The sequence below is a fragment of the Copadichromis virginalis genome, linkage group LG9 (assembly GCF_057382275.1).
Source record: "Copadichromis virginalis isolate Kocher_CV1m ecotype Utaka linkage group LG9, C_Virginalis_male_GT1.1, whole genome shotgun sequence".
Taxonomy (NCBI): Eukaryota; Metazoa; Chordata; class Actinopteri; order Cichliformes; family Cichlidae; genus Copadichromis; species Copadichromis virginalis.
Genome location: NC_140626.1, coordinates 9600513 through 9626655, shown reverse-complemented (window position 1 = coordinate 9626655; position 26143 = coordinate 9600513). Strand labels below are relative to the sequence as shown.

At 43.1% G+C, this 26143-nt stretch overlaps 1 protein-coding gene, 1 long non-coding RNA gene and 1 other non-coding gene across 7 annotated transcripts; 2 read left to right on the top strand and 1 right to left on the bottom strand.

Moving 5' to 3' along the window:
- The first annotated feature begins 341 nt into the window (after positions 1-341).
- On the top strand, positions 342-884 carry LOC146701241 (uncharacterized). The gene is made up of 2 exons (XR_014922367.1): positions 342-671; positions 751-884. It is a non-coding gene; the product is annotated as an uncharacterized LOC146701241 (long non-coding RNA).
- Positions 885-2917: 2033 nt separating this feature from the next.
- On the top strand, positions 2918-24805 carry pfkpa (phosphofructokinase, platelet a). Of its 5 annotated transcripts, XM_085467578.1 has the most exons (23): positions 2918-3189; positions 5772-5845; positions 6650-6727; positions 7831-8020; positions 8276-8441; positions 8701-8745; positions 8832-8940; positions 9589-9684; positions 10861-10953; positions 12642-12767; positions 13370-13434; positions 13684-13753; positions 14695-14841; positions 15980-16050; positions 16264-16351; positions 17074-17226; positions 18223-18375; positions 19780-19944; positions 21122-21183; positions 21436-21547; positions 21871-21970; positions 23772-23877; positions 24001-24805. In XM_085467578.1, exons 1-23 carry the CDS (start codon positions 3096-3098, stop codon positions 24155-24157), a joined length of 2520 nt encoding a protein of 839 aa, XP_085323704.1. In that variant the 5' UTR covers positions 2918-3095; the 3' UTR covers positions 24158-24805. The 5 variants fall into 5 exon arrangements, with proteins under 5 accessions (XP_085323704.1, XP_085323701.1, XP_085323703.1 ...); XM_085467575.1 differs by lacking the exon at positions 17074-17226; XM_085467577.1 differs by lacking the exon at positions 18223-18375.
- Positions 14018-14090, bottom strand: trnat-ugu (transfer RNA threonine (anticodon UGU)). Its single transcript has one exon. It is a non-coding gene; the product is annotated as a tRNA-Thr (tRNA).
- Positions 24806-26143: the final 1338 nt, after the last annotated feature.

Below are 26143 nucleotides of genomic sequence, written 5' to 3'. Positions count from 1 at the left end.
TGAGAAAAGTGAGAGCTTGTTATTTGTGTTTTTTCACTGGGATACTTTTACTGTAACATGTACAGATGGTATTTTTAGCACAAATAAACTGTGTTTGGCAATTATGCCATGATGAGACCCAACAGAATGACTACTCAGATGCATAATTGATGCCTAGAGACTTTCTTTATACTTTAAGTCACTGATCTGCAGTTCCACGGGAGCACCCTTTTGGTTTTCAGCTCACTTGTAAATAAAACTGACAGTTCCAAAATGTGCTGTTCCTTGAATGGCCAATTAGACTGTTGCCAGTCATCACACACGACTGTGTTTAGTCTCAGAGTTATGCATGATTTTGGGCACATCAGCTATAAATGGTTAGTTTGTGCTGATTTTGATTTATTTTAGTGTTAATGAGTTATGTAATGCTCCCCAAGGATCTTGGAAGTGAGCCCTTCCTTTCATGATGTTGTCATGGTCCCCGTGCCTGCTCGGCTGGCCCTGTGTGGCTACATGTTATGTTTTGTCTTTTCTCTCTCTCCTCTCTCTGCTCGCTGCCTGGGCGGAGCTCATTGTGAGCTCCCGGCCTCCACCACCTGTAGGCAATCACCTGTGGCTCCTCACCTTGTTTGCTCCCGCTACTTAAGGCAGTGACTGAGAGCACCTCGCCGCTGGACTATTGAATAACGCTCGTCAGTGCTACTTTAGCCTCAGCCAGTTTTGAGCTCTGTCCGTGAAAGTTCCGTGCTAACCCTTGTTCTCTGTATGCAGATTTCTCGTGTTTGGTTTGGAGACTCTGGACGCTTTTCCCGACCCCGCTCTGCACCCCTGGGAACCCTGGCCCCCTTCTCCTTCACCTGTATATAGTGCACCTGGAGTGTGTAAATAAACCTGTTTTTCTGAGATTTCAGTCTGCGCCGAGTCCTCCCTGCTCCTCCGTGACAGATGTAGCATGAAAGGAGGGGCTGAAATGGAGGTGGGTTGCTAAGTGGCTTGCAGATGTGCAGCAGCTTAAATAGAGTGCTTTACATGAAATTTGCAAATTGGATGTGTAGATGGGTATCAGCTAATGTACACTGGCACTGAGATGAGCTGATCAGGAGAGATTGCATCTGAGTTTGGCTTTGTGGCCTGTCTGAACTAACACTATGCTGGATTTGTTTGAATATACCTGCAGATGCAATTTAAGTTTAACCTCCTAGGACCTGGTTTCCACATATGTGGACATCACATTTTGGGTTATTTAGACCAAAATACTCAGTTTTGCTCTTCAAGGGCCTGATATCCATTTATGAGGACATTATACTGCTACTGTTCTATCAAAATTTTAAACGAATATCCTCATATGTGGCTCTGATTTTTCATAAAAACAAAAATGAGGTAAAAAAGAAAATCTGGTAATTCTTTGTTTTTCATTTATCAAGCCCCAATATGCCCAAATATCAAAGAGAAATTAAAAATGCATGTCGTGGAAGAGTTTGGGTCTTAGGAGGTTAATAAACTAAATGTTTTTTTTCTATCTAAAGACTATTTAACTCAGTATTTTCTTTACTTTTATTTGACTTTTCAGGACAGTGAGTGTGATCAAATTGAGACAGTTCTCATAACTGACTGGAACTAACACAAAAACAAACAGTGTCTTCTCCGGGGAAGATGTAGGAGTGTCTAAGGGGACTGAGGGGACACATGTGAGGCAAGAAGGTGCACAACTATCAGTGATGTCACTAGCAGGATCACTTTATATGTCCTTGTATGTAGTTCCTGAAGCTTAAGGGCTGTCATTCATGCATATCAGAATGTTATTTTCTTCTGAATCGATTTTGAGTTTGCAGGAAAAACAGTTCTTCTGATAATAGGGTGATTCTGGACTAAAAGCACAGTAGCCTCATTTGCTTGTTCTAAATCATATTGCAAAGTACTCTATAATTGAATTAGGTCGTTCAGCGGTGTCTGCTGTGTGATGAGAATAATTCAAAATGACTGATTTCTTTTTCTTTCTGCTGATGACTCAGGTTTTGATGTTATATGTTACTAAACAGACCTTTACTCACACTTTTTGTTTGAGACCAATACAGAACATGCACAGTACTTCCGTTTTATAGCTTTCCACTTGTAGTTTGGCCTTAAGGCCACATGATGGAGACAACGATCCAAAGTGGAACCTTCCTCATTGCGTGTTTCATAGTTTTACATTCTTGTGTTTATCTGTGAAAAATCTTAAATAGTCAACGCTAACTTACTCTGTGTAGTGTTAGGAGTCCCATACACATAAAGGTAGTAACAAAAATCAGTGGCTCATAAAAAACGACCTTGAACGGAAGTCATAGCTCCAGTGTAAAAGGATTTCGGCCTGAAGGAAAGCGCACAGTTTCAGTGATGCAAATGTAAATATGATATTTAAGCAGTGATCAAAACACAATAATACACTTCACAAAAGTGTCAGCCTGGGCCGTAAACGATGCATTTTACGAAGAATGGCATAAGGTAGCGCATCTGTGGAAGGTTTGTTTTACCTTACACTGTTGGGCAAATACATCAGCAACAGTGAAAGAATATAGATTTAGAATACTATATAAACACAAGGATTACCAAAATGTTGATGATAGAGCAAACCAGTTACTGCAATAAAAACATCTAGGCCTAGAAATAGAAATAAAAATATTTATATTGCTATTACTACTCATAGTATTAATTTAAAAATAATAGATTTATTCGTCTTTACACTGTATGATTCAGGTGTTTCTGTGTGTAACTTTCGTAGCCTGTTGCTTCCTCCTCACTAAGGTTCACTGAAACCTCGCCGGCATCCTCTAATGATAGACCCGCCCACACATCTCTTATTAGTTTGCAAGCGAACGGATGCTGCTGGAACTATGATTTGATTGGCCCGAGCTTCTGCCAATAACTGTCCTCGCGCTCGGCCTATGCAAATCAGCGACCAGATACGGAACAGGCAGGAGAAGGAGACCAAAGCGGGCATACTGTACATAGGTAGAGGGCATAGATTGTTGCCCTTCATCATTTCAGCACAGTTCCGTACTGTCGGTGTTCTCTTTTATCGGCTTGTGCCAGGAAACACATATTTATTTATATTTATATATTGAGTTGCTGTGAAAATGGCGCAGCCGGACAGCAAGAAGATATTTTTTGAGAACCTGTCGGGAGCGGGCAAAGCCATTGCGGTGCTGACGAGCGGAGGGGATGCTCAAGGTAGAGTATCGAGTTACACTTTTTGTGGATACTTGTGTGAAGCATCGTATCAGTGAGGAAAGGCCCGCAAAGGGCGAAGATACACAGCCGTGTCATAGTGGCTGCCTGTCAAGTCAGCCTGGCTTTTATTTAAAAACGCGGTGGGGCGGGGTGGTACAGTAAGGCTGTGATGTTATGTGCCATTTACACGGTTAGCCGGCATGCTAACACCGCGCACCCTGCTAAGTCGCTAACAGCATCATCCTGTCATTGATTCAGAGGCATGTGTGACATTACCCAGCGGCTCAGACAGATGCGTCAAGGTCGAGCCGCGCGGTTTGCTTTCCTCCTCACAGTTTATTATTGCATTATAACTGACGGGCTTGTGTTAGCATTTAATTAGCGCAGATTCCCAATTAATTTAGGTTGTGCAGAAGCCAGATACGCAGGAGTGCAGGGCGCTGTGTAACCATTAAAAGCTGGTTCTGGTGGATGCGTAGGCCACTAGCGCACAGGTTGGAAATTCTTACACAGCGTTTCTGTCGTGTTCAGTTTTAGCGAGACTAGAGACTTTGGATTTTTATTAGCACAGTGGAGGCCAGCGGTTGTGGGATGCCGGCATCCTGTGTACGTGATGAGCAGCATATAACTCATCTACGTCTCTTCCAGTCAACTATACGTCACAGAGGAAACCCGGGTCATGTGCTCACCGGCTCATCTCGTAATTTCGCTTAAGCACATGTACATCTACTACTGCCGTGTAACACCACATTGTAATGGCAGCCGGCTGATCCGAATGAGTTACATCATCTTATAATTAAACAACAAAAGTCGAAACTATGATTTTATTTAAAGACAGGATGTGATTATTTTTACCTGTTATGTAACTTATTATTAGGCCTACACGTGACCAGTGTAGTAGAGGAAACATAAAGAGAGAGTGAATCCATCCTGATAGCTTTCAAGCTGTAGAAAGTGAAATATGAGCAAAACATGAATAAATATGGATATTTTAAAACACGTTTTCTTCTTATTGTTTTCATGCTGCATGGAAAGTTATTAACAAACCAACTGTAAATTGTAATTTGACAAAAATAGCAAGAAGCTTTGTATCTTTGTGGGGAAAAAACTTCTTTATCCTGCTTTAAAAATAGTCAGAAAGCACTTCAGCTTTTTTTGGCTTATTGATCCAGATATTCTTCCAATATTACCCTGAGAAGCCATGGTCACATCAAAGTTGTGTCCACTTTTAGCATTGGATTGTGATACAAAGGGCAGCAGCACTAACACTGCTCTACAGCATTAAAGAAGCTTCTTTATTTTCTAATGTTGTTTATGTTAAAATCTTCTGCTAAATAACCACCCTGTTTTAAACTTTTCAATACATAATTTAGACAAATGTTGACCTTTTCTCAGAAACCACCTGTTGTTGTTATGTAAGTGCATTTGTGAAGAATTATTAATAATGCATTATTATTAATTACACCAGGTATTCTATAGTGTAACCTCCATCCTCCAGGAGCTCAAAGAGTGAATGTGGTTATTCAGAAGCAGTGAATTGATCCACTTAATTGCAGAACAAACACGCAGCGCTGGCCCCAGAGTTAAGCAGTGAGTCTGCAGCATGCTAGCTGAGACCGTGCATCAATGTCAGAGTACATTGTGTAGCCTTGGCTGAGTGCTTTCAGTCAGTCAGCAGGAGAAAGAGTCAGTCACGCAGAAGAAGAGATGTTCTGCTTTGATAGAGACTTTGAAACCTTCAGCTGAGATATCTACGCGAACATCTTTTCATATATTCTGCCTCTGTTTTCACCACACTCTGATGTCTGATGCCCCTGTGATTGTAGTTATGTAACAAGGACAGCGTGCCATGGATTATACACTGGGTTGTATTGTTGGTCCTTTTCTAATAATTCTGGATGCTTTGCCGGCTTCATGAGCAGATCACATTGCAGAGGCCTCCTCCTAATTTGTTCCTTCCCTCACTGCTGTGTCCTCTGCTTCCCGAGTGGGCTGAGCCTTTGTGTTGCAGAGTAACAGTACTGCTTGGTTCACAAGGAAACCCAGTCCTTTCTTCCCTTTGTTTACAACTCTTCCAGTTAGCCAAGTTCCCGTTCTCCTCCTTCCTGTGGGTAAAGCTTTACGTTTTTATCCCATCTGTGTTGAAGCTAACCCTGACGTTGACATTAAAGCCACAGAGCATGGTCTTACTGGTTAGTATTTTCACTCAGACTCACAGAACCTGTAGGAGGAGCTAGGAAAGCCTTTTGACCAAACATGGCAGGGCTTTCTGATGGGGCAAAAAAATCCACAAGTGACACACAGACACTATAAACACGCAAAGGCTGGGCTTACACACATTATCTCCCACATCCAGGACATAGAAATACTCATAAAAAAATAAATAAAGGTTTACAGCTGCACCCAGATTAAATAAATATCCATGTAGCTTAAGCCCTGGGAGAGCCATGCAAATTGGGGTTTTACAATGACTTGGTGCAGTTGAGACACATGTGTTTTCCCTCTCTATAGTTTAAAGTTTGACCTTGTAAAACAAGTTGTTTTGTGATTAAGATTTCTTCTTTTAACTCTTTCTCTTTCAGGAATGAATGGTGCTGTGCGTGCTGTGGTTCGAATGGGGTTGTACGTGGGGGCAAAGGTTTATTTCATTCATGAGGTGAGCCATAAATTTATCTTTAGGACTATAGTAGCATTTTCAAGGAAAATCACTATAAAGTATTTGGAAGACATTTAAGCCCAACTTTAATGGTTGGATTTGTGTACAGTACTAGCCAGGGGTCCGGTATCAATACAGGGATGTTTATTTTGTTTTCATGAAGCAGATGTTAAAAGAGCTTTGGGAAGAGCCATGCTCTGTCTGCTCATCCTGTGATCCCAGCACATCTGTGTACGTGTGGCTTCTGCTCACACACAGTGTGATGTTACATAACTGAGGCTTTAGATGCCTCATATGAATACCCTGCACCCAGCTAAGGTAGCACAGTATGAGGATGCACCAGTCTTATAGTTAAAAATTTCATTGGTTTTGAATTATGTGGAAATATTTTGATTATTTCAAGTCATGATGACAATAGGATGTCGTTGCGTTGTATTTTGGGCTGTTAGCCAGAGGTTATTTGGAGTGTGTGTTTGTTTGCTTAGCTCGTGCAACACTCAGAAAGATGATTCTTTGGCCTCATAACCATGAAGCAATATTTTGAAATAAATTGCAGCAGAAATCAAATGGTCATGTATTCAAATAAATAATTAGTAAGGAAAATAAACTGAATGTATACTACTTGAGTAAATTTTATTTGCCCAGATTCCATTAAATGTAACATTTCATGTTGTACTTATGTAACAGAGTTACATGGGCAATTTATATGTTTATTACATGTAATTTATATCTAATTAAATTAGTTACAGCCACAAGTTTAGGCATAAATGTTAAATGTATATTCTTTTTTTTCTCTGTAATCAGGGATATCAGGGTATGGTGGATGGTGGGGATAACATAAAGGAAGCCACATGGGAAAGTGTGTCCAGCATGCTGCAGTTGGTGAGTAATTATCATGGTCTATAGTAGACACATGTAACATACACAGAGTGAGGTTTTTATAAGCAGGTGTTCTCTCTCCTGTGGGCTCCCGGCTTATATCGGAAACATTCGAAAGTAATAAATACTTTTGCAGTTCTTGGACTGCAGTGTGCAGTGTTTCCCACATGGAAACATTACTTGGATGGGCTGGCAGGTGTTTTAATAACTGTCCAAAAACTCATTTAGCTTTTTATTTGTGTGGAGGAACGCCTTGATGTGTGATTGATTTATGATCTTCTCACTCTGCAAGTTCATCATCTTCCAGTAAGCTAACTCTGGCCCTTCCTGTATCGTTTTTCTTCCTGGCTCTCTGACCAGGCTACTGTTGTGATGGTAATCAGCGTTATTCAGCTGCTTTCTCCAGAGAGGATCACGTCCATTTAGATGTACTCCAGTTCCACTGTTTTGAATTGCAGCTGGGGATAGTATCCTTGTGCTACTCCGGTTATCCTCTGTGAGTTTGAGGAACCATTCTAACTAGAACCTGGAGCAAGTGGAGACCCGTTTAATGTATTGCTTTGAAGTCCACCGAGGCGACTTTGGAGTATTGTCACCAGCTGCAGTTCAAGACAGTGCAGTTAGAGTTCATCTTAATAGATAAGCAGCTTATTTTACTCAAAGCACTTTGCAGAGGAACAATCTTCATATCGACGTGTTTAATAATTAATAAATAACCTAACCTCACATCAGATTTATTTCTTGAGACGTTTGCTATAAATTGGAATTATTATCCTTTTTATTATGGCGTGACTAATGCATCCACATGCCCTCTTTACCCACCATAAATAAAATATAAAAGTGTGGAAAAACACTGAAATATGTATTTATCAAAGTTAGGTTTATCTTGCAGGAAGCAATGCACAAAGGAGGAACATGTAAGTCATGTGACACAGACGATAAGGCTGTTTAGTGGTGAAACATTACAACCTCTAACATCGCAGTAGGCGGTGTGTTATCAGTAGTGCTTTTCCTGTTGAAGAACAAACGCAGGAGTTCAAACCAAAAGAATAACCATGTGATATGGGCCGGAGACACTTTTAAAACGTTCCCATTATCGTCACCAGGGAGGGACTGTTATCGGCAGCGCTCGCTGCAAAGAGTTTCGCACTCACGAGGGGCGCCTGAAGGCTGCCCACAACCTGGTGCAGCACGGCATCACCAACCTGTGTGTGATCGGTGGAGACGGCAGTCTGACGGGAGCCAACCTCTTCAAGGAGGAATGGAGCGGGCTGCTGAATGAGTTGGTGGAACAAGGTAGTGGAGGCTTTATGGCTCTGTGTTTCCTATTTCCAGTCAAGACAAAATGCAGTTTATATATTCTGAGGACGTGGTTACACTGTTGAAAACAATTCTGCACAGCATGTGGAGCTTGGAGTCATTTGGTGCCATACTGAGAAACCGTATCTCCTGCCAGTAATATCAGAGATTTGTGTTTGTAGGAACAGCTGTGACTCAGAGTGGTTACTCAGACAAAAGCCCAGTCCTGCTCTAAGCTTCTTTTCCTTTCAGGTTTGATTGAGGCCGATGCCGTCCAGAAGTACTCTGCCCTTCACATTGTGGGGATGGTCGGCTCTATCGATAACGACTTCTGTGGAACTGACATGACAATTGGCACTGACTCGGCTTTGCACAGAATCATCGAGGTGGTGGACGCAATTATGACAACTGCACAGAGGTGAGCAGTCAACATAAGCACCTTTAGCAGCTTTACGTGTGAAAGCTGCATATGTGACAAGTCAGTCGCTAGTTCAGGCTTTAATTATCAGGGTACATTTCAAATATAATAATCCTTCACTCTTACCAGCAGCTGTTTCAATCACTCGCCTTGAAGTTGAGAAAAGTTTAACGCAGGAAAAAACTATCATGGTATCTTCTACACCTGCTCTCGGGTACATCAGCGTTCCTACATCATATTTCCTCTCCTTATCTTTCAGTCACCAGAGGACATTTGTTTTGGAGGTCATGGGCAGACACTGTGGGTAAGAATAGATAAACCTTAGCAGATCCAGAACCATCAACTCTCAGTCAGAGACACAGGCCTTTATCACCTGTGTGTGTTTCCCAGCTACCTGGCCCTGGTGAGCGGCCTGGCTTGCGGGGCAGACTGGGTGCTGATCCCTGAAATGCCTCCAGAGGATGGCTGGGAGGAGAAGATGTGTCAGAAACTATCTGCGGTAACACAGTCAGACTTACTCAGTGAAGTGTAGTATTACTGGGTTGTTCTATGAGATGTAATGTTATATTTACTCTGATAACATGTTGTTCCAAACCTTTCTTTGTTTTTCTACACAGACTTTAAATCACGAAAGACTTTTGTGAGATTTTGTGTTTTTTCTGCTTTGAAAAAAAATGCCAATGTTCTATGATTTAGACCCGTTCCAGGGGAACAAGGCTGAACATAATCATAGTTGCAGAGGGAGCCATTGACAGGCACGGGAAGCCTATAACCTCTAGTTTTGTCAAGGATGTGAGTACCTGAGTGTTAAGAAAGGGGAAGCCAGAAGCACGGAGACCTGACTGATGCAAGCCAGCCATCTGAGCTACACACCGCCAAAATCTTTGGTTACAGTTTTCTTACAGTATCCACATTCAGTCCCGTAATAACAAAGTGTGGACAAGCAGCAATAAAGACAGGATACACCTGATAACTAAGTGTGAACACAAGCCGTGGTGACACCAGGCTTTTATTGTGAACAAATCTGTCCTCGGCTCCCAGGCTGCCGCCGTCGTCCGGCTCCCTCCCCGTGCTTCTGAAAGCCCACGTCACAGCCACAGTCTCAGTTTTTCTGTCATGTTGTTTCTCCACCACGCCCTCCTTATAGAACCGAGCAGGGATGAAAAGGCTGAATATCATAATTGTAGCCGAAGGGGCGATTGATCGTAACAACAAACCCATTACCACTGAATATGTTAAGAATGTAAGTACAGAGTGTACCCAGTTCCAGCTTTGACTCCCTCCTGAATGACCTCTACTACTGTACTGCTGCCCTGGTGTGGCTTTGTTGCTGTGTTTCTGGAATGCTCTGTAAAGCACACTTGCTAGATTGGTAAGAGGGCTTTCACCACACTGTACTGCCAAAGCACTGCAAGGCACCTTTTCTAAACCTCACAGCTATTATAGGTCTTATAGCATTTACTTATAGCTGCTTCACACATAGCCTTCTTTTTCCTTACAAATTGACTTTTTAACTGTAAATTGTGAATCATGATGATATTATTATGTAATTATTACTAACATTTTTATTTGGAGACTCTGTTTTTATTTAAAGTAGCAGAGTAATTATTTTTGATTTCAAATTAAAAGCTCCTTTCTAACATGACTGAAAAATTAGAACGGCTTGCTTGTGCTTTGTTGTTTCCCCTTCTCTTCAGCTTCAGATCGTGTTGATGTTCAAGTTTGTGATGTGCCAGTTTGTTTACATGTGTTTTTGCATATACCTTTGTTTTGTATATATTAGTGACACAGTTATACCTTTATTAGTGTATATATAATATGCATTAGATGAATTTAGACAACAGTAAAGCAACACTCACCCATAAATCACATAAACATCTTTTTCTCTGGTCCTATTTATCTTGTGCTGTTTATCCATCTAGATGACTTTGCCGTCTGCCTTCTCTTCAGTCGATTTGTGGTGCTCAAAATCCATTTAAAAAGCTCAGCAGGAATGCTTATTTAAAAAAACAAACACTGAACCCCCCCAACACACACGCACATTTTTTAATTTATTTTGTTTAACCGACTAACAGTTGTATCGTTATGTGGAAGGAAGCCTGCATGTACCTGTGAGGTTTATTTTAAATGCATGTATTTATTTAATTTTTGCTTCTCTGATCAGCACTAGGCAAACATCATCTGATTGCATTATATTCAAGAGAAAACAGACTTACCAATTGGAGCTGAGCGACTCACACCAAAGCAAATATAGGTGATAAACAGCAGCACAGGCCTGAGGAAAGTACAGACATTTGATTTTAGGGTGAACTGCCTCTTTAAGGATCCATTACCTAAATGAACAGCTGTTATTTTCATGAGAATGTTGATGATGTGATGCCAGGCCATCTGCTCAAACTTGTTTTTCTTTTCCTCGCAGCTCGTGGTCAAGTGCTTGGGTTTCGACACACGAGTGACAATTTTGGGACACGTGCAGAGAGGAGGAACCCCATCTGCCTTTGACCGTATCTTGGTAGGTCCACCCTCCTGAGTTATGAGCCAGTGCTCTGATGTTTTTTTGCTAAATGTTGAATTACTTTAGGGGCCAAAATATCAAACATTTGTTGGGTTCACGTGCTCAAAAAGCAGGATTCATTTTTCTCTGTCAAACTACTTTGCCTCTGGCCTGTTGGTTAAATAAAACTTGTTTTAAAAATAAGGAATTAAATGATGCCAGATCATTTGATGGAAATGAACTTCAACCTCCAGAAGACACCCTAAAAATCAAATTACTGCAGGCTAGTAGTTAAAAATGGTTCTCAGTAGTTTGTGTGACCCCCACAATCTCGTCAGCATTCCTGACAACGGGGCACGCTCCTCATGAGACAAAGGATGATGTCCTGGGGAATCTACTCCCAGAGCTGGACCAGAGCGCCACTGAACTCCTGGACAGTCTGAGCGTCCGTCCAAGGATTTCATCCTGATACCTAATGGCAGTCAGGGTGCAGTTGCCTAAGCTGTTGAGGTCTGTGTGTCCTCCCATGGATATGCCTCCCCAGCCCATCACTGTCCCACCAACAAACCAGTCATGCTGAACGATTTTGTGGCTTCTCCAGATCCTTTCATGTCTGTCGCATTTGCTCAGGCTGAACATGTCCTCATTTGTAAGAAGCACAGGGCAGCGGTGCCCTGCCTGTTTTAGTATTTATGGCAAATGTGAGTCGGGCTCCACGGTGCCAGGCAGTGAACACAGAGGGGAAGCCAGAGGGCATCAGGACCTCAGGCCCCCATGAAGTCTGTTTCTGTGTTTGGTCACAGACATCGACACAGGTGTTCTCCTGGAGGTCATTTTGTAGCTCTGGCAGTGCTCATCCTGTTCCTCCTCGCACAAAGGAGTAGACAGCGCTCCTGCTGATGGATTAAGGACCTTCTACGCCCCCGTCCAGCTCTCCTAGAGTAACCAAGCTTCTCCTGGGATCTCCTCCATGCTCTTGCGCCTGTTCTTAATTTGATCAACACCGAAGCAGCTGAAACTGATCAGCAACCTCCTCTGCTACTTAACTGACCAGATCAGTGCCCACAACTTTAACTGACTTGATGCTTTACTCTGATTAAAAAGGATTCCTTTCATTTTTTTTCCAAGCAGTATCTTTTGCTTTTGGCCTGTCAAATAAATCATGTTTTTAAATTTATCACGTGAGGTTGTTGCAACTGACATTTTTGACTATTTTGGCAGTTTATAGGCACATTTATGTTTTTGAGCAGCATATTTATTAGTGTTTAAAGTGTTATTCCTAATTTTAAAAGCCATTATATTATCAGAAATGATTTCATTTCATTTCAATAGATGGTCTTTTGAGAATTTATAGTAAATGTTCCCTGTCCGCAGTATTGTTTTGAAGAGTTGTCCAAAACATTTCCTGTTCAATCCCGTGTGTGTCTGAGGAGCGCTGCCCTCAGGTTTTACGTTAAGCATATTAACAGATTTGTGGCTCTGCACACGTGCAAGTGTATCCCAGGAACCCTTCCCGTTTACTACAAAACGTCTACAGATGAAAACAAAAAAATGATGGATGTTTAAGAGGAGAATTAAAACCAATTTTAGATTTAAAGTAAATAAAACTTAAAAGAACAAAAGAAACCCTGAGCAGGGGAAGAATGTGTTGGCATAGAAACGATGAGTGAGGAAGATGCAGTTTAATCTGTGCGTCTCACATGCAGGCCAGCCGCATGGGTGTCGAGGCTGTTCTCGCGCTTCTGGAGACCACGGCCAACACGCCGGCCTGTGTGGTGTCTCTGTGTGGGAACACATCGGTGCGCGTGCCTCTGATGGAGTGTGTGCAGATGGTAAGTGCTGCTCTGTGCTGGAAACAGTCCAAGACCCTCACGTATTCAATAGGCATGCACACACACATATTTACAAAACCAGAGAAGCCGAGGAGAGACAGAGTCCATAAAGACAAAGAGCTTAAGTAATGATTTCAGACAGCACAGAGTCTGGAGTGGCAATAGTGTCCACAAGAGAAGTGCATTGTTTGAGATGGAGCCACTGGTTAATCATTATCTGTTTATGATGATGTGTACCGCCATAGAAATGCACAAAAAAGCTTTGTTGTCGTTCTCGCTCCTTGTTTGGGTTTAACAGAGCTCACAGTGAAGACCTCACTGACGTTATGTAGCAGGAAATGTTAGAGGTGAAGAGCAGGTTACGTATTAGTCACCTTTTTTGCCCAAACACACAATGACACGTTATTTTTTCCTCTGTCCACACTTCAGGGCAGTTTCTCCTCCATGCAGCAGTTGTGACACTTCAAAGATCACAGACCTTGCATGCAGATGTTTATTCCCAAATCGTGTAGATTAATCAAATTGAAAAGTACTTTTGTGCTGCCGTGTCTAAATGCAGATTTCAAGCAATGAAACAATCTCCTTTCTTTTTTTTGCCCCAGACTCAAGAGGTCCAGAAAGCTATGGACCAGAAACGCTTTGAGGAGGCCGTTAAGCTTCGGGGCAGGTATGACCGACAGACCTGAACTTCACTCAGTCCGGTGTTTCTAAGTGCACACAGGGAAAGTGGATCAAGGTGCTATTTTAGAACACCATCAGTCTGTTGTTTACACTCAGTGTTCAGCAGGATGAGGAAAGAGGGGAAGAATCAGGATCATGGACTTCATTTTCAAATACACCTCCCTTAGTTTTGAAGTGTTTACTGTGTATTGAAGTGTTGGAACAGATGAACTCACTGCACTTGGTTTGTCTGCAGGAGCTTTGAAAACAACCTGAAGACATACAAACTGCTGGCTCATCGTAAACCAGAATCCGAGCTGCCGACTGTAAGTGATGGTGTCAGCTTTGCTTGCTCACACTTAACACACACACAGAAATGAAAAAGGACAGAGCCCCCCCCACAGAATACCTGTAGAGCAGGTTGTTTTTAGGGAGCCAAGTCAGCCTAAGGTTCTGCCCAACAAATAATGACTCAGCTGTGCCTTACTGCTGCTGCTATTTTAAGAGCTGTCTTTGACAAAACAAAGCCATATACTTTATTTATCTAGAGGTGGAGGCAAAAACAAATAAAAAAGTATTGTCCAGGCATCAGGCCCCAGCGAGGATCGAACTCGCGACCCCTGGTTTACAAGACCAGTGCTCTAACCACTGAGCTATGGAGCCTGCGCTGCACACCTTCTGAGGGAGTGACCTTATTACCATTGTCCTGTAGACGGGTGTGTGACATCAGGCTGAGGGCATTAGTATTCAGCAGTCATATGCGTCAGTGGTTCCCTGCTGTTCATTATAAAAAGATGAAAAGTGCACATAATAAGAACAAGTATTGACTTCTAACCATGTTGTTCTTATTTACTCTGAAGCCTTAAGGTTTAGTGAGCGTGGGCTTCATATGCGGCCCGGGTGGCCACTGTTGCTGTGCAGTGATATTAGATCACACCTGGCTCCCCTCTGAGGGTTGGACTTGATCATCCCTGCCAGGAGCTGCAGCTCCATAGGAGGTAGCTTACACTGAAAATCAGCGAAGTGTAGAGGCAGCCTGACAGACTCCATGCTGTGGACCTTGCCTTAGGGTCTGACTCCACCCTCTGCCTCTGTGATAATGACCACTGTAGGCTCAGCATGTGGCTGAGAGTACCCCAGAAAGCATTTATTGATTTCTTCTGTAGAGCGTGATCATCCATGTTCAAAAACACACTTTATCATTTGGTGGGATTATTCCAGAGCCAGAATGTATGATAACCTGTTGCTGTGCATTTTATGTCTTCAGAGCAACTTCAATGTGGCAGTGCTGAATGTCGGGGCCCCTGCAGCGGGCATGAATGCTGCTGTCCGTTCAGCTGTAAGGGTGGGCATCTCTGAGGGGCACAAGATGTTTGCCGTCAGTGATGGCTTTGAGGGATTCTACAAAGGACAGGTGAGACTTGTAGCACTGCTGCTGCACTACTGCGTGTCATTATAATCGGCCTGAAACTAATGAGATTTCATGTTATTTAAATGCATTCATAATTTCCAAGCTTAATAAAAATCTTCTGTGTGTGTGACTCCAATTTTTTAATCAATATCTCAGAGAGAATTGGCTTAGCTTGATGAGAGTCAGACAGTGCACAGTCACACTAAAGCATAATCAGGGAAACCCGGGGGATAATCTGTCCAGATTAATGTAAACCAATTTCCTCACGCTCACTCTCCCTGCTCTGCTCGGCTCAGTCGAAACGATGCAGTACCACAACTATCCAGTGGGGGGAAACAGACTGTTCTCCCTGGGCTGAGAAACACAGCTCTGTACTGATAAGTCAAAGACTTTCTCACATTACCTATCACCACAATATCACGAGATTTATGAATACAGGGTAAAAGCAAGCAGCACCTGTGTGACTTTTAACAATGAAAACTTGTACTGATATGTAATCTGAGGTGATACCGTTTCTTTGTTGCATGACTGGTATAACTAGTTTCTGTCCTCTAGCCTCCTTTGACGAAACCGCTCAGAGTGTGGGGTCGGCTCAGTGAACAGCACTTAAGAAACAATCGGATCATTTATCTCTATCAGAATGTCTCCACTGTCACTGCTTAGTTAAACATCCTCTGTGAGACCTGGATTCAGACTGTGCCTACTGACCCCAAGAAGATTAGAGCAGAGGGAATAATGGATTTCTGTTATTCAGGACTCAAGCACTCTCTGCTACACGCTTTGTTAGTTTCCGCTGCTACATGAAAGAGATTGTCCAGCAAATTAACTCTGGTGTTTGCTATGTCTGCCCTGAGAACCAGGAGGATAGGACAGAAAATACACAACTGTGAGAGAGATGCAAACTTAAGAAAATAAATTGGGGAGAAAACAGCTTCCACACTGGGACTCATTAGTCTCTGTGCAACTCTTAACACAACAAAGAAAGAAAAGCACCAGCTTTTGGAGCTTTTCAGCTCGTTGCAGGTTAGAAGAGCACTAAATTAGAACATTTAAAACAAAACAAAATAAATAAAAGCATCCTGTGAACAGCTCCACTCATCAGTAATAGCTAACGTATATGTCTCATCCATCTACCCTTCAGATTAAGGAGGTGAAATGGGGTGATGTTGGAGGTTGGACGGGACAGGGTGGCTCCCTGTTGGGGACAAAAAGGTAAAGAGTCTTCAGTTTTTCTTATAAAATGATGATTAAATTGAGATATCTACAAAGGTGATGGAATCTGTATCAGCACTGTACCAGTGTATCCAGAGAATTTCCTCATAGACGGCTTTAAGAAACTAAATTCCCAGCCATACACTTTGTATTTCAATGATTTTGTATATTTGCATAATGTTTTTTTCATAATACTCATTTTGTAATCCTCAGAACACTTCCTGCAAAACACGTGGAGAAAATTGCTGAGCAAATGCGAAAGCACAATATAAATGCTTTGCTGATTATCGGTGGATTCGAGGTAAGTTTCACACTCAGTTTTTGTCTCTGCTCGTTTTGCTTTTAACTTGTTGAGTCTGTCAGTAGATGCTTCTCATCTTTAAGTCTGTGTACAAGCTTAAAAGCTTTTAAATTATGAATATTTATGACATGTTACAATAAACAGTATAATGTTTCCATCAGCCTTATCCCGCTTCATTTCAGCACACCTCTGTATGGTTCCATGCATAGCTGTGTACAAAACTATGCTTTAAATTCAATTCTCTGCCTAAAAGCAGAGCTGCAGAACTGCAACATTGGAAGCTAATATTTAGCATTACATGTTAAATGGTATATGATATATATGTATAGCTATATAGTGAGAAAGAAGACTCCTTAACATGATGTTTTTGGATTATTTAACTGAAGTTGACTCGATTTGATCTGATTTGGAAACAGAGAACACCTGCTTTTCTTCAGCCATTTCACGCACTCCTGTATAGATGCTCACCAGCTTTACTTTTCCTTTGATGAATGCAAGTAAATGAGTTATCCTGTGTATGATGTACGTGTGTGTGTTTTTTGAGGGTGAATGTGGAGTGGTACCTGTCTGTTTCGCTGCTGTCCGTTGTGATAGACCTGGCTCCTCCCCTTGGCACCCTCCACTTATGTCTTACCCTTTCCTTTGTGGCAAGTAGCACCTCTCTTCCAGACCAACCTTCCAAACCCCTCGCAGACACTAAAGCACTTGGCTCTGCCCTGCAGGCCTTCCTGTCACTGCTGGAATTGTTAACGGCTCGTGGGAAATATGACGAGTTCTGTGTGCCCATGGTCATGGTCCCAGCCACTGTCTCCAACAATGTGCCGGGCTCTGACCTCAGCATTGGCGCTGACACGGCTCTGAACGCCATCACTACTGTAAGTGATGGGGCCTGCCAACAGGAATAGACAGACATGACACAGACACACAAACACATCCGCTCACTTTACAAGCCAGCCAGCTGTGTTTCAACAAGGGGGAAAAACCCACAGTGTTGTGTTTTACCAGTCACCAGCCTGTCAGGGGATCATTCGGAAGAAATCCTTGTAACGGTGGCATCTGTCAGCCACACGTGGCACAAAAAGCCTCCCTAAAAACTAGAAATTCAGACAGACAAAGTGAGTCATGTCAGCACCGTGAGGCGTGACTGGTAAACGTAAAGCTCCCTTCAGGTAAGTAAGTGAGTGTCAACATGGAGGCATGCTGTGAGGTGCACACGTGTTGTGGCCGCCATGTTTTGCTCTGCTTGCCCTTCTCCCTGTCTGTGTGTTTGTGATAGTGTCCTCTGACACGTCATGACGAGTGGCTGGCTGCATGCAGGTTTTGACGTCTACATATCGCCAGAACACAAGCTTAACAGCCTGTAGTTCAGGTAACGTGTGCTGTTTCAAACTGGAATCGCAGCTTGGCCATCTTCATGTCCTCCTGCTGTGTATGCAGACTCGACTGGCCCTGCTTGTCCTGCTGAATATAAGCAGATCTGGCTGTCATGTGGTTGTTATATGCCGCGTCACCGTGGAGCAGATTCTGAGGCCAACAAGCACACGTCTCTCTGTCCTGTCTCTTCATCTGTTCTTTGTCTGTCCCTGTTTATCATCCTTCCCTCTGCTTTCTCTCTCTGCACATCAACTTCCTGTTCTGATTACACGTTCCCCTCTCTGCTCTGCCACTCTTTCTGTTCTTATTTTCTTTTCTCCACCACTCTGTTCACAATCCCATCCTCCCGTCCTTTCTGCCAAAGGGAAGCCATAGCCGCTATCACACGGAACATGCCGGAATGGCGGGATACTCTCTTGCAAACTGAGAGAGATTCACCCCTCTCTCTCTATAAGTGACCGGTCGTCTAACGCGTTTTCTGTATACTGCTGCTTCAGGCGTTTGAGAGTCTGCTGCAGCTGTATGAGGCTCGCGCCAGCTATGAGGAGTTTTGCATCCCGATGTGTATGCTGCCTGCCACCATAAGTAACAATGTACCCGGCACCGATCTAAGTATCGGGGCAGACACGGCCCTCAATGCCATTGTGGAGGTAAGGCAGTCAAACCGCCGCCAGCAGAGCTTTGAGCGCTTTGTTCAAGATGCTTGTGCAAAGACACTGAACGTGAGGCATGATATGAAAGTGCAAGAGAGAAAACTGGTCCAGTGCTAATACTCAGCAAACTGTCCGCTTACAGAAGGTGCTACACTATTTTCTCTGGATTTAGGTTACAGTAAAGGCAACAAAAGTCAATGAATTAAACTTAGCCCGAACACTAACTCAAACATAAACTGTGCATTCATGTGCTGCTGCGAAAAATTGGAAAAAAGTGTTTTCCTACTGATCCCCCTCACATCATCAAAACAACTGAGAAAGATGGAAAAGTTTGGTGCACAACTTTCTCAGTTCTTTTAAATCATACACAAAAGCATGAAGTAAAATTGTGCACATTTAAGTACATCAGGTTTGTTTTCTAACATTAAATATATGATATGCTGAAGCACTTTGAGGGCTCCAGGATAGTGATTTACAAAATTGTTAGCTTGTGTCCATGCAGAGAAACAGATTTGTTACAAATGTTACTTCTTAGAGCTAACCCTGTTAAAAGCTAAAGTAACAGTTTATTTATTGGATGGCCTGTATTTATATAGCGCTTTACTAGTCCCTAAAGACCTCAAAGCGCTTTACACATCCAGTCATCCACTCATTGGTGATGGCAAGCTACATTGTAGCCACAGCCACCCTGGGGCGCACTGATAGAGGCAAGGCTGCTGGACACCGGGCCCTCTGACCACCACCAGTAGGCAACGGGTGAAGTGTCTTGCCCAAGGACACAACGACCAAGACTGTCCAAGCCGGGGCTCGAACCGGCAGCCTTCCGATTACAAGGCAAACTCCCAACTCATAAGCCACGATCGCCCTGTGCTGTTTCAACACATTCTCATTTAAAAGCACAAGGATACACTATAGCACGATTTCCCATTTTTGGGAGACGGGCTCTCTGCAGAGCACGTGAATTCACAGTAACACATATTTTTATATTTTTACCACTGCTGCAACTTCTAAACTGACGCTAGATTATCTCATATTTAGCTGATTGTCAGCACTGGGCTATCAAAATAAAAATCTAGCACAGGAAGAAAAATGTTTCCACATAGAATTTAACCAAGTGTTTGCATATGAATTCTGAATTTCATGTTACCATCTGACGTGTTCTGTCGTCTTTCGCAGGATCCAGTCTGTCTGGTGAAAGCAGCATTTAGATGAATCTGTTGTTGAAATGTAGCTATTCGCTAAATAAGCATGCTGTTGTTCTACTGTGTGGAAAGTCTTAAGTTAACACTAATCTTTATGTTTACCTTGATGGGCAAATATGAGCTCAGGGTTACAGAGGTTAGCTTTGACACATTAGTGCTGAATGTGTACTGACTTTGTGAGCTCATGTGCGTGTGTCAGACCTGTGACCGCATCAAGCAATCAGCCAGTGGGACCAAGAGACGTGTGTTCATTATTGAGACTATGGGAGGCTACTGTGGCTATCTGGCCACGGTGGGGGGCCTGGCTTCAGGGGCCGATGCTGCTTACATCTACGAGGAGCCGTTTGACATCAAAGAACTGCAGGTATGACGCAACCACAGAACCAGTATGCATTCATTATTTAAAGTAGACCTGTGATGGTCATTTCAGCACCAGCTTTTTATTCTTGGACTGAAGTAGCTTTGCATGAGTCACAGTTCCAAAATAAACAAACAAACAGTTTTGGCTCCTCTCTCTCCAAGGACATTCTCCCTTTATTACAGTTATTTTCGTAATTGTCCAATGAACAACAAACAGTGTTATATAAATGCTCAGAAATAAACACTGAAGTAAGCAAGCAAATAAAACATTCTAACAAAACAAACAGCAGCAAAAAGAAAACTATCCTGTATGAAAACAAAAACATTCAATAATAACTTTAATAATGATGGAATCTGTTATATTTATAGTGTATATACACTTAATGCCCACTTTTGTAGGTACACCAGTTTAAATTCCTTTTAATCCAAATATCTAATCAGCCAGTCACATGACAATTACTCACTGCATCTGGCATGCAGACACTGCTGATCTACTGGGATTTGAACCCACAACCATCTCTAGGATTTACAGAGATCGATCAAAGAATAAGAAAGCATCCAGACAAACTGCAGTCCTCTTGGTGAAAGGGCCTCGTTGATGCCAGACGTCTGAGGTGAATAGTCAGACAGCTCTGAGCTAATAGGAAGACAGCAGTGACTCAAATAACCACTCGTTACCACCGTGGTTTACAGAAGAACACCTCTGAATGCACAACAAGTCAAACTACAGCAGCAGGGGACCACAGCAGGGTCCACTCCTGTCAGCTTACAACTGCAAGCTGAAGCAACAGTTAATGTTGCCTGGGCTGTCGAGCCTATTTCTGCTGCAGCTTTGGGACTGCAGGGTGAGAATTTGACATAAACGGCATAAAAGCATGGCTCCATTCTGCCATGCATTAACTGCTGGTGGTGTAATGGTGTCGGGGGATTTTCTTGGAAAACTTTAGGCCCCTTAGTACCAGCACTGAAGGCAAACGAGGTGTACCTAAAAAAGTGGCCGTTAGTGTATATGGCAGTAAATAAGGTAAAGCAACATAGGTCCCCTTTAAGTTTCAGGCTCAGTTCTTTACATGTCATTCCTGGTTTTATCCACTAGATGTCACCCTACTCTAGTTCTAAGGCAGACCTTACAGAGCCACCTATGTGTTAACATCAGCCACATGCACTACTTTGTCCCACAGGCCAATGTTGAACATCTGACAGAGAAAATGAAGACGAGCATTCAGAGAGGTCTGGTCCTCAGGTAAGAAAATGACAGTCACCTTAAATTTCCAGCCAGCATCTCTTTGTAATGTAAGTGTAAGTGTAAACATGCATTTCCATCCCTCGGTGTTTGAAGCTCCTTGTATAGTAAACAAATGTTGTGGTGAAGCCGACAGTTTTGACAGTGCTGACATTTTACGATCCGGCTCCCACTGATGACGTCCAGCTAGCGTGAGCGTCAACTCACATCGTGAGTGTGCCTCTGCTAACACTTTCACTGTGTGTCTGTCAGGAATGAGAACTGCAATGAGAACTACACAACAGACTTCATCTATCAGCTGTACTCTGAAGAAGGCAGGGGGGTGTTTGACTGCAGGAAGAATGTGCTGGGACACATGCAGCAGGTGGGCTGATTTCCCATTGTATAAATAATCAGTGGTAACGTCTCCTCCAGAGTACAGAAGTGCCAATTTTCCATATTTGTATCATGAATATGCATGTTCTCAGTTTACATGGCTGGTCTTTGTTGTATTTTGGATTTGTGTATCTTGAGATTAGCACATAAAAAAACTGGAACACACAAAACTTTGATGATCTCTGAGGAAAATCTAGTTTGTAATGAAAAGATAGCACAGCTAGCAAACCACATCAGCAAACATGTGTTCAATTAAGAAGAAAGGGGGGAAAGATCTGGTGGATGAGTGAAAACTCTTAATTTTTTTCAAAGGGAGGAGCGCCGTCTCCATTTGACCGGAACTTTGGGACCAAGATCTCAGCCAAGGCCATGCAGTGGGTCTCCAAAAAGCTGGTTGAGACGTTCAGACAAGGTAAGGTTAATGTTCCCTGCAGCCTGTAATTAGACCCGCGGTAGCCGATCCTCCCTCCCTGCAGAGGCGTGGCCGTTGTGAAGCAGATCTGTCATGGAGTCACTCTGTCTGACATTTTGATGTATGTTTATCCTCACAAAGAAAATGAATTATTGATCATTTACACTCATCAATGTAGCATTTTAATGAGGACCGACACGCTTCCTCATCTGATACGACACAACCGACCTGTACACTGTTTGTGTAATAAGGCCGCCATTAAAGTTAAAACTCCTCTTTTTGTTTTGTTTTTTTGTGTCCATTTCTCTTACACTCGGATGACATAAGATGAAGGTAAATCCTCTTCTTCATGCTGGCTCCATGACCATCTACATATTTAGCTCCTATCTTGTGTTTTCATTTTAGCACCATACTCCCAGTGTGTGTGTGTGTGTTTCTGTGTGTGTCATTTTCACTGTTCTGTTACACACATGTAGGATGCAATCTGCCCATGCCTTCCAAATTTACCGGCAGCCACCATGCAGTGCTGTTTCCAGGTCCTTTCTGAAATGGAAATGTGCAAGCATGGGCTGTGTGAGCGACACGCACATTTCTTTTTCCTGCTTTTCCCACATTTTCTTGGTAGTGTGCGGTGCTTTATCTCAATTCAGCTGCTTTTGTTCATGGCTTCCATATCAACACCTCTTTGTGCTTCAGTTTTCTCATCCTCTTAAACCACACTGCAGCTGTTTCATTTATGATGATGTTTCAGATAGCCACTAGCTGGTAGAAAGAAATCACTGTGAACCACCCCCACCTCCCCAGATACCTCTCAATGTGAAAGCCACTGGGAATTTAGCCAAAAATCATAACAATTACAAATGGTATCAAAGTTGAGAGTTTAGGTGAGTCCTTGGCCTTTTTGATGAGACAAAAAAGTCCAAAAACATTAAAAACTGAGCTCAGTCACTGGGATTACACTTTAACAAAAAAAGGACTAATTAAAAAACAGAAATTATTTGTGAATTGAAAAGTTCAAAAGTTCTGATTTTTTTTTACCGTATACAAAATAGAGACTTAAAAAAGAAATTTGACTACTGATAATACAGAAGAAGTTTCCCTTCTTTTCTTTTTTTCTTACTGTGGCGTACAAGCCACAGTAACAGGCCTGTAAAACTGATTAAAATACAGTTAAAGGTGCAAAATGCACGCCCTTCTTTGAAAGCTATCAAGCAGGTCAGGATGGACCCTTTGGTTGTCTGGTTCTGGCCATCGGGTCGTATGTTTGCTGATCCATGTGCTGCTGTGATTGATCTTCTTAAAGCTACCGATCACAGAGAGAGGCAGGGTGGGGTGCTGCTGCCATCTGCTGGTAAGGCAGCTGTGGCTGTTGGTGGTTGGCTACATAGACGCAGCTTCAACTCTACAGTTAACTCGCTTTATACATTAACAAAATATTAATAATGAAACGACTAGTTTTTCTGGTGCCAACTAACAAAATCACCGACTTTAAGAAGGGAAGCAGTTATCCTTTGCTGCTGATGTGAGGGTAACCCTGATCACCAGTGTAGTCCACTGTTTCTCCTACAAAAACAATGACACTAGTCATTTTCACCAGTGGGCTTTTAAATCACTGACACACAGAGGTGTAGGAAGTTAAATCTAGCGATCAAAAAGTTCCAAAATAACGGCACTGCATAGACCCACAGCTGGAACGCTGTTGTAGGTTCGGGTTTCCAGTGGCTTTAATTCCACCCTAATGCATGTTTGTAAGATCAGGGACTTCCTGTGTTTGCACCTTTGATTCAGTGTTTGTGTGCAGGCCGAGTGTTTGCTAACACCGAGGACTCCTGCTGTCTGCTGGGAATGCGCCGCAGGACTCTGGTCTTCCAGCCTGTGGTCCAACTCAAGGATGAGACTGACTTTGTGTATGTATCACAGTAGCTCGCTGGCACACAGGGAGATTAGTCCAGAAGAGAACTCGGGAGTCCAAAATGAGAAAGAAATGCCGAAATAAACGCTGACACTGACGTTTCTTCATCTGTGTGCAGTCACAGGATCCCCAAGGAGCAGTGGTGGCTGAAGCTGCGTCCTTTGATGAAGATCTTGGCTAAGTACAAGACGAGCTACGACGTCTCCGACTCCGGACAGCTCGAGCACGTCGTACACAATCGACCAAAAGACTCGGACGCTTCGGTGGCCATGTGAAGGCCCGCGCTGTATGACGGTCTGAGTTCAGTCTTTGTGTATGATGGAAATTTTGTGAGGTGTCAGTCTTTGTGTTGTAAATGAGCTCCTGTTACAACATGAACACTTTTTTTTCTGGCCACATGCTGTGTTCATGGTCTGTTACTGTCATTCCTTTTAGTGGCGCTCCTCTCAGTTTTGTTTTAAAAAAACTCACCAACTGTAGTCTAGCCTCTCTCCTCCTCTTATCAAATGCACACACACACAGCTGTCCTGCCATGCATCTGTGTGTCCTCGTCGCCCTGGATCTTTTTAGTGTTTTTAAATTGCACTTTCTGTGTCTTGAGTTGCTTCGACATTCTCTGACTGCAGAGCTGCAGAGTAGGCACTTTATCTGCAGCACAAACCAGTGCGTATCTTCTTAGAACGAGTGTGAGGTTAAGCATATTTATATGAGACTGATGCAATATAGTTTTGCTGCAAGCCAAGAGAACTCCATTCTGTGCTTTAACAAGGAAACTAATATTTATCTTTTAAAAAGTATTTTTGCTTGTAAATGTGGATATATTAAAAATGTAGGCACTGCTGTACTGAGTAGCTGTCTGTTATATTGCACCAACAGAGTTAGATGTATATGAGACCCACAGAATAAAATCATACTTGAGATGTGCCTGAGTCACGATTGTCACTTTCCATCAAACGATGTCCTTTTATTTCATCTGGGATTATTACAGTTCTTCCAGTCATTTAATTGACATTTTTGGGGTTTAACTAGAGCTTGTATAATCAAAATCGCTTTCAGTTGACTGACTCTTGGTGAAGCCTGAAGATTAGTGAAGCCAGTTAGCAGGCTCGTGGCCCCGAGTGTCAGATTAATGAGCCATTCATTAGCTGTGTAAATATTTGTTGTTGCAAAGTTAACCTAATGACAAACTACTTATCCAATTCATGGTCATGGAGGGGCTGAAGGGTGAGAGGCAGGACACACCCTGGACAGGACACCAGTGTGTTGAGCTAACACAGAGACACACGGCCACATTAAGCCTTTATGTCCAATTTAGATAAGCAGTTCCCCTCACCCCACTACCTGCATGTGTTTGGACTGTGAGAGGAAGCCAGAGCACCTGGACAGAAAGGCCCCAGGACCTCCTTCCTGTGAGGCAATAGTGTCGACTGTATTAACTAAATTAACACGATGTCTGCATCCACTTCTCAGTCACCCAGTCGCCTTAACGCCCACTCACATCCTGGGTCATTTGACCTCAGGAAATCACATGATAGGGTGGGGCTAGGTTTCACTATGGGCTCACCCGAAACCTTGGCTGATTGTGACCTACACCCGTTTTCACACCCTGGCGTGTGTGATTAGGTAGAGGATCAATAGGGGGTCCATGTCCCTCTCGGGGGACACTCCCACAGGGTTTAAATGATAAGGAATGGGAAGGACAGCTACAGGCAGAAGATGGAGAACCAGCTTCAGCAAAACAACGTTGGTGAAGTCTGGAGAGGCCTCAGAACCATCTCAGGCCACAAACAGCAGAACTCTCTGCCTGGGAGGGATGTGAGATGGGCAAATGAACTGAATCATTTCTTCAACAGATTTGATTCAGCCATGAGACAGTCTACAACATCGGCTGCAGACTCACCCACCCCCACTGCTGCTGTTCCACCTCTGACACCTCAGACACTTCACATCTCCTCTATTCACCCTGCTCACTCCCCCCCACCCCCAACAACAGCATCCAATACACACTCAACACAAGGCTCCAGCCTGTCTCTCTCAACCACCCAGGTTAGGAGGGAACTGAGGAGGATTAATGGCAAGAAGGCAGCGGGCCCAGATGGCATCAGCTCGAGGGTCGTCAGGTCCTGCGCGGACCAACTGTGTGGGGTGATGGAGCACCTCTTCAACCTGAGCCTGAGGTTGGGAAGAGTCCCACAGCTCTGGAAAACCTCCTGTGTTGTACCAGTGCCAAAGACTTCACGCCCCAAGGACCTCAACAGCTA

What these genes read in the sequence shown, in the direction of transcription:
- pfkpa (XM_085467578.1), top strand. Translation starts at nt 3,096, where the DNA reads ATGGCGCAGCCGGACAGCAAGAAGATATTTTTTGAGAACCTGTCGGGA. An exon ending in TGATTATCGGTGGATTCGAG is followed by an intron (nt 16,352 to 17,073) that starts GTAAGTTTCACA and finishes TCTGCCCTGCAG; the next exon opens with GCCTTCCTGTCACTGCTGGA. An exon ending in TTGACATCAAAGAACTGCAG is followed by an intron (nt 19,945 to 21,121) that starts GTATGACGCAAC and finishes TTTGTCCCACAG; the next exon opens with GCCAATGTTGAACATCTGAC.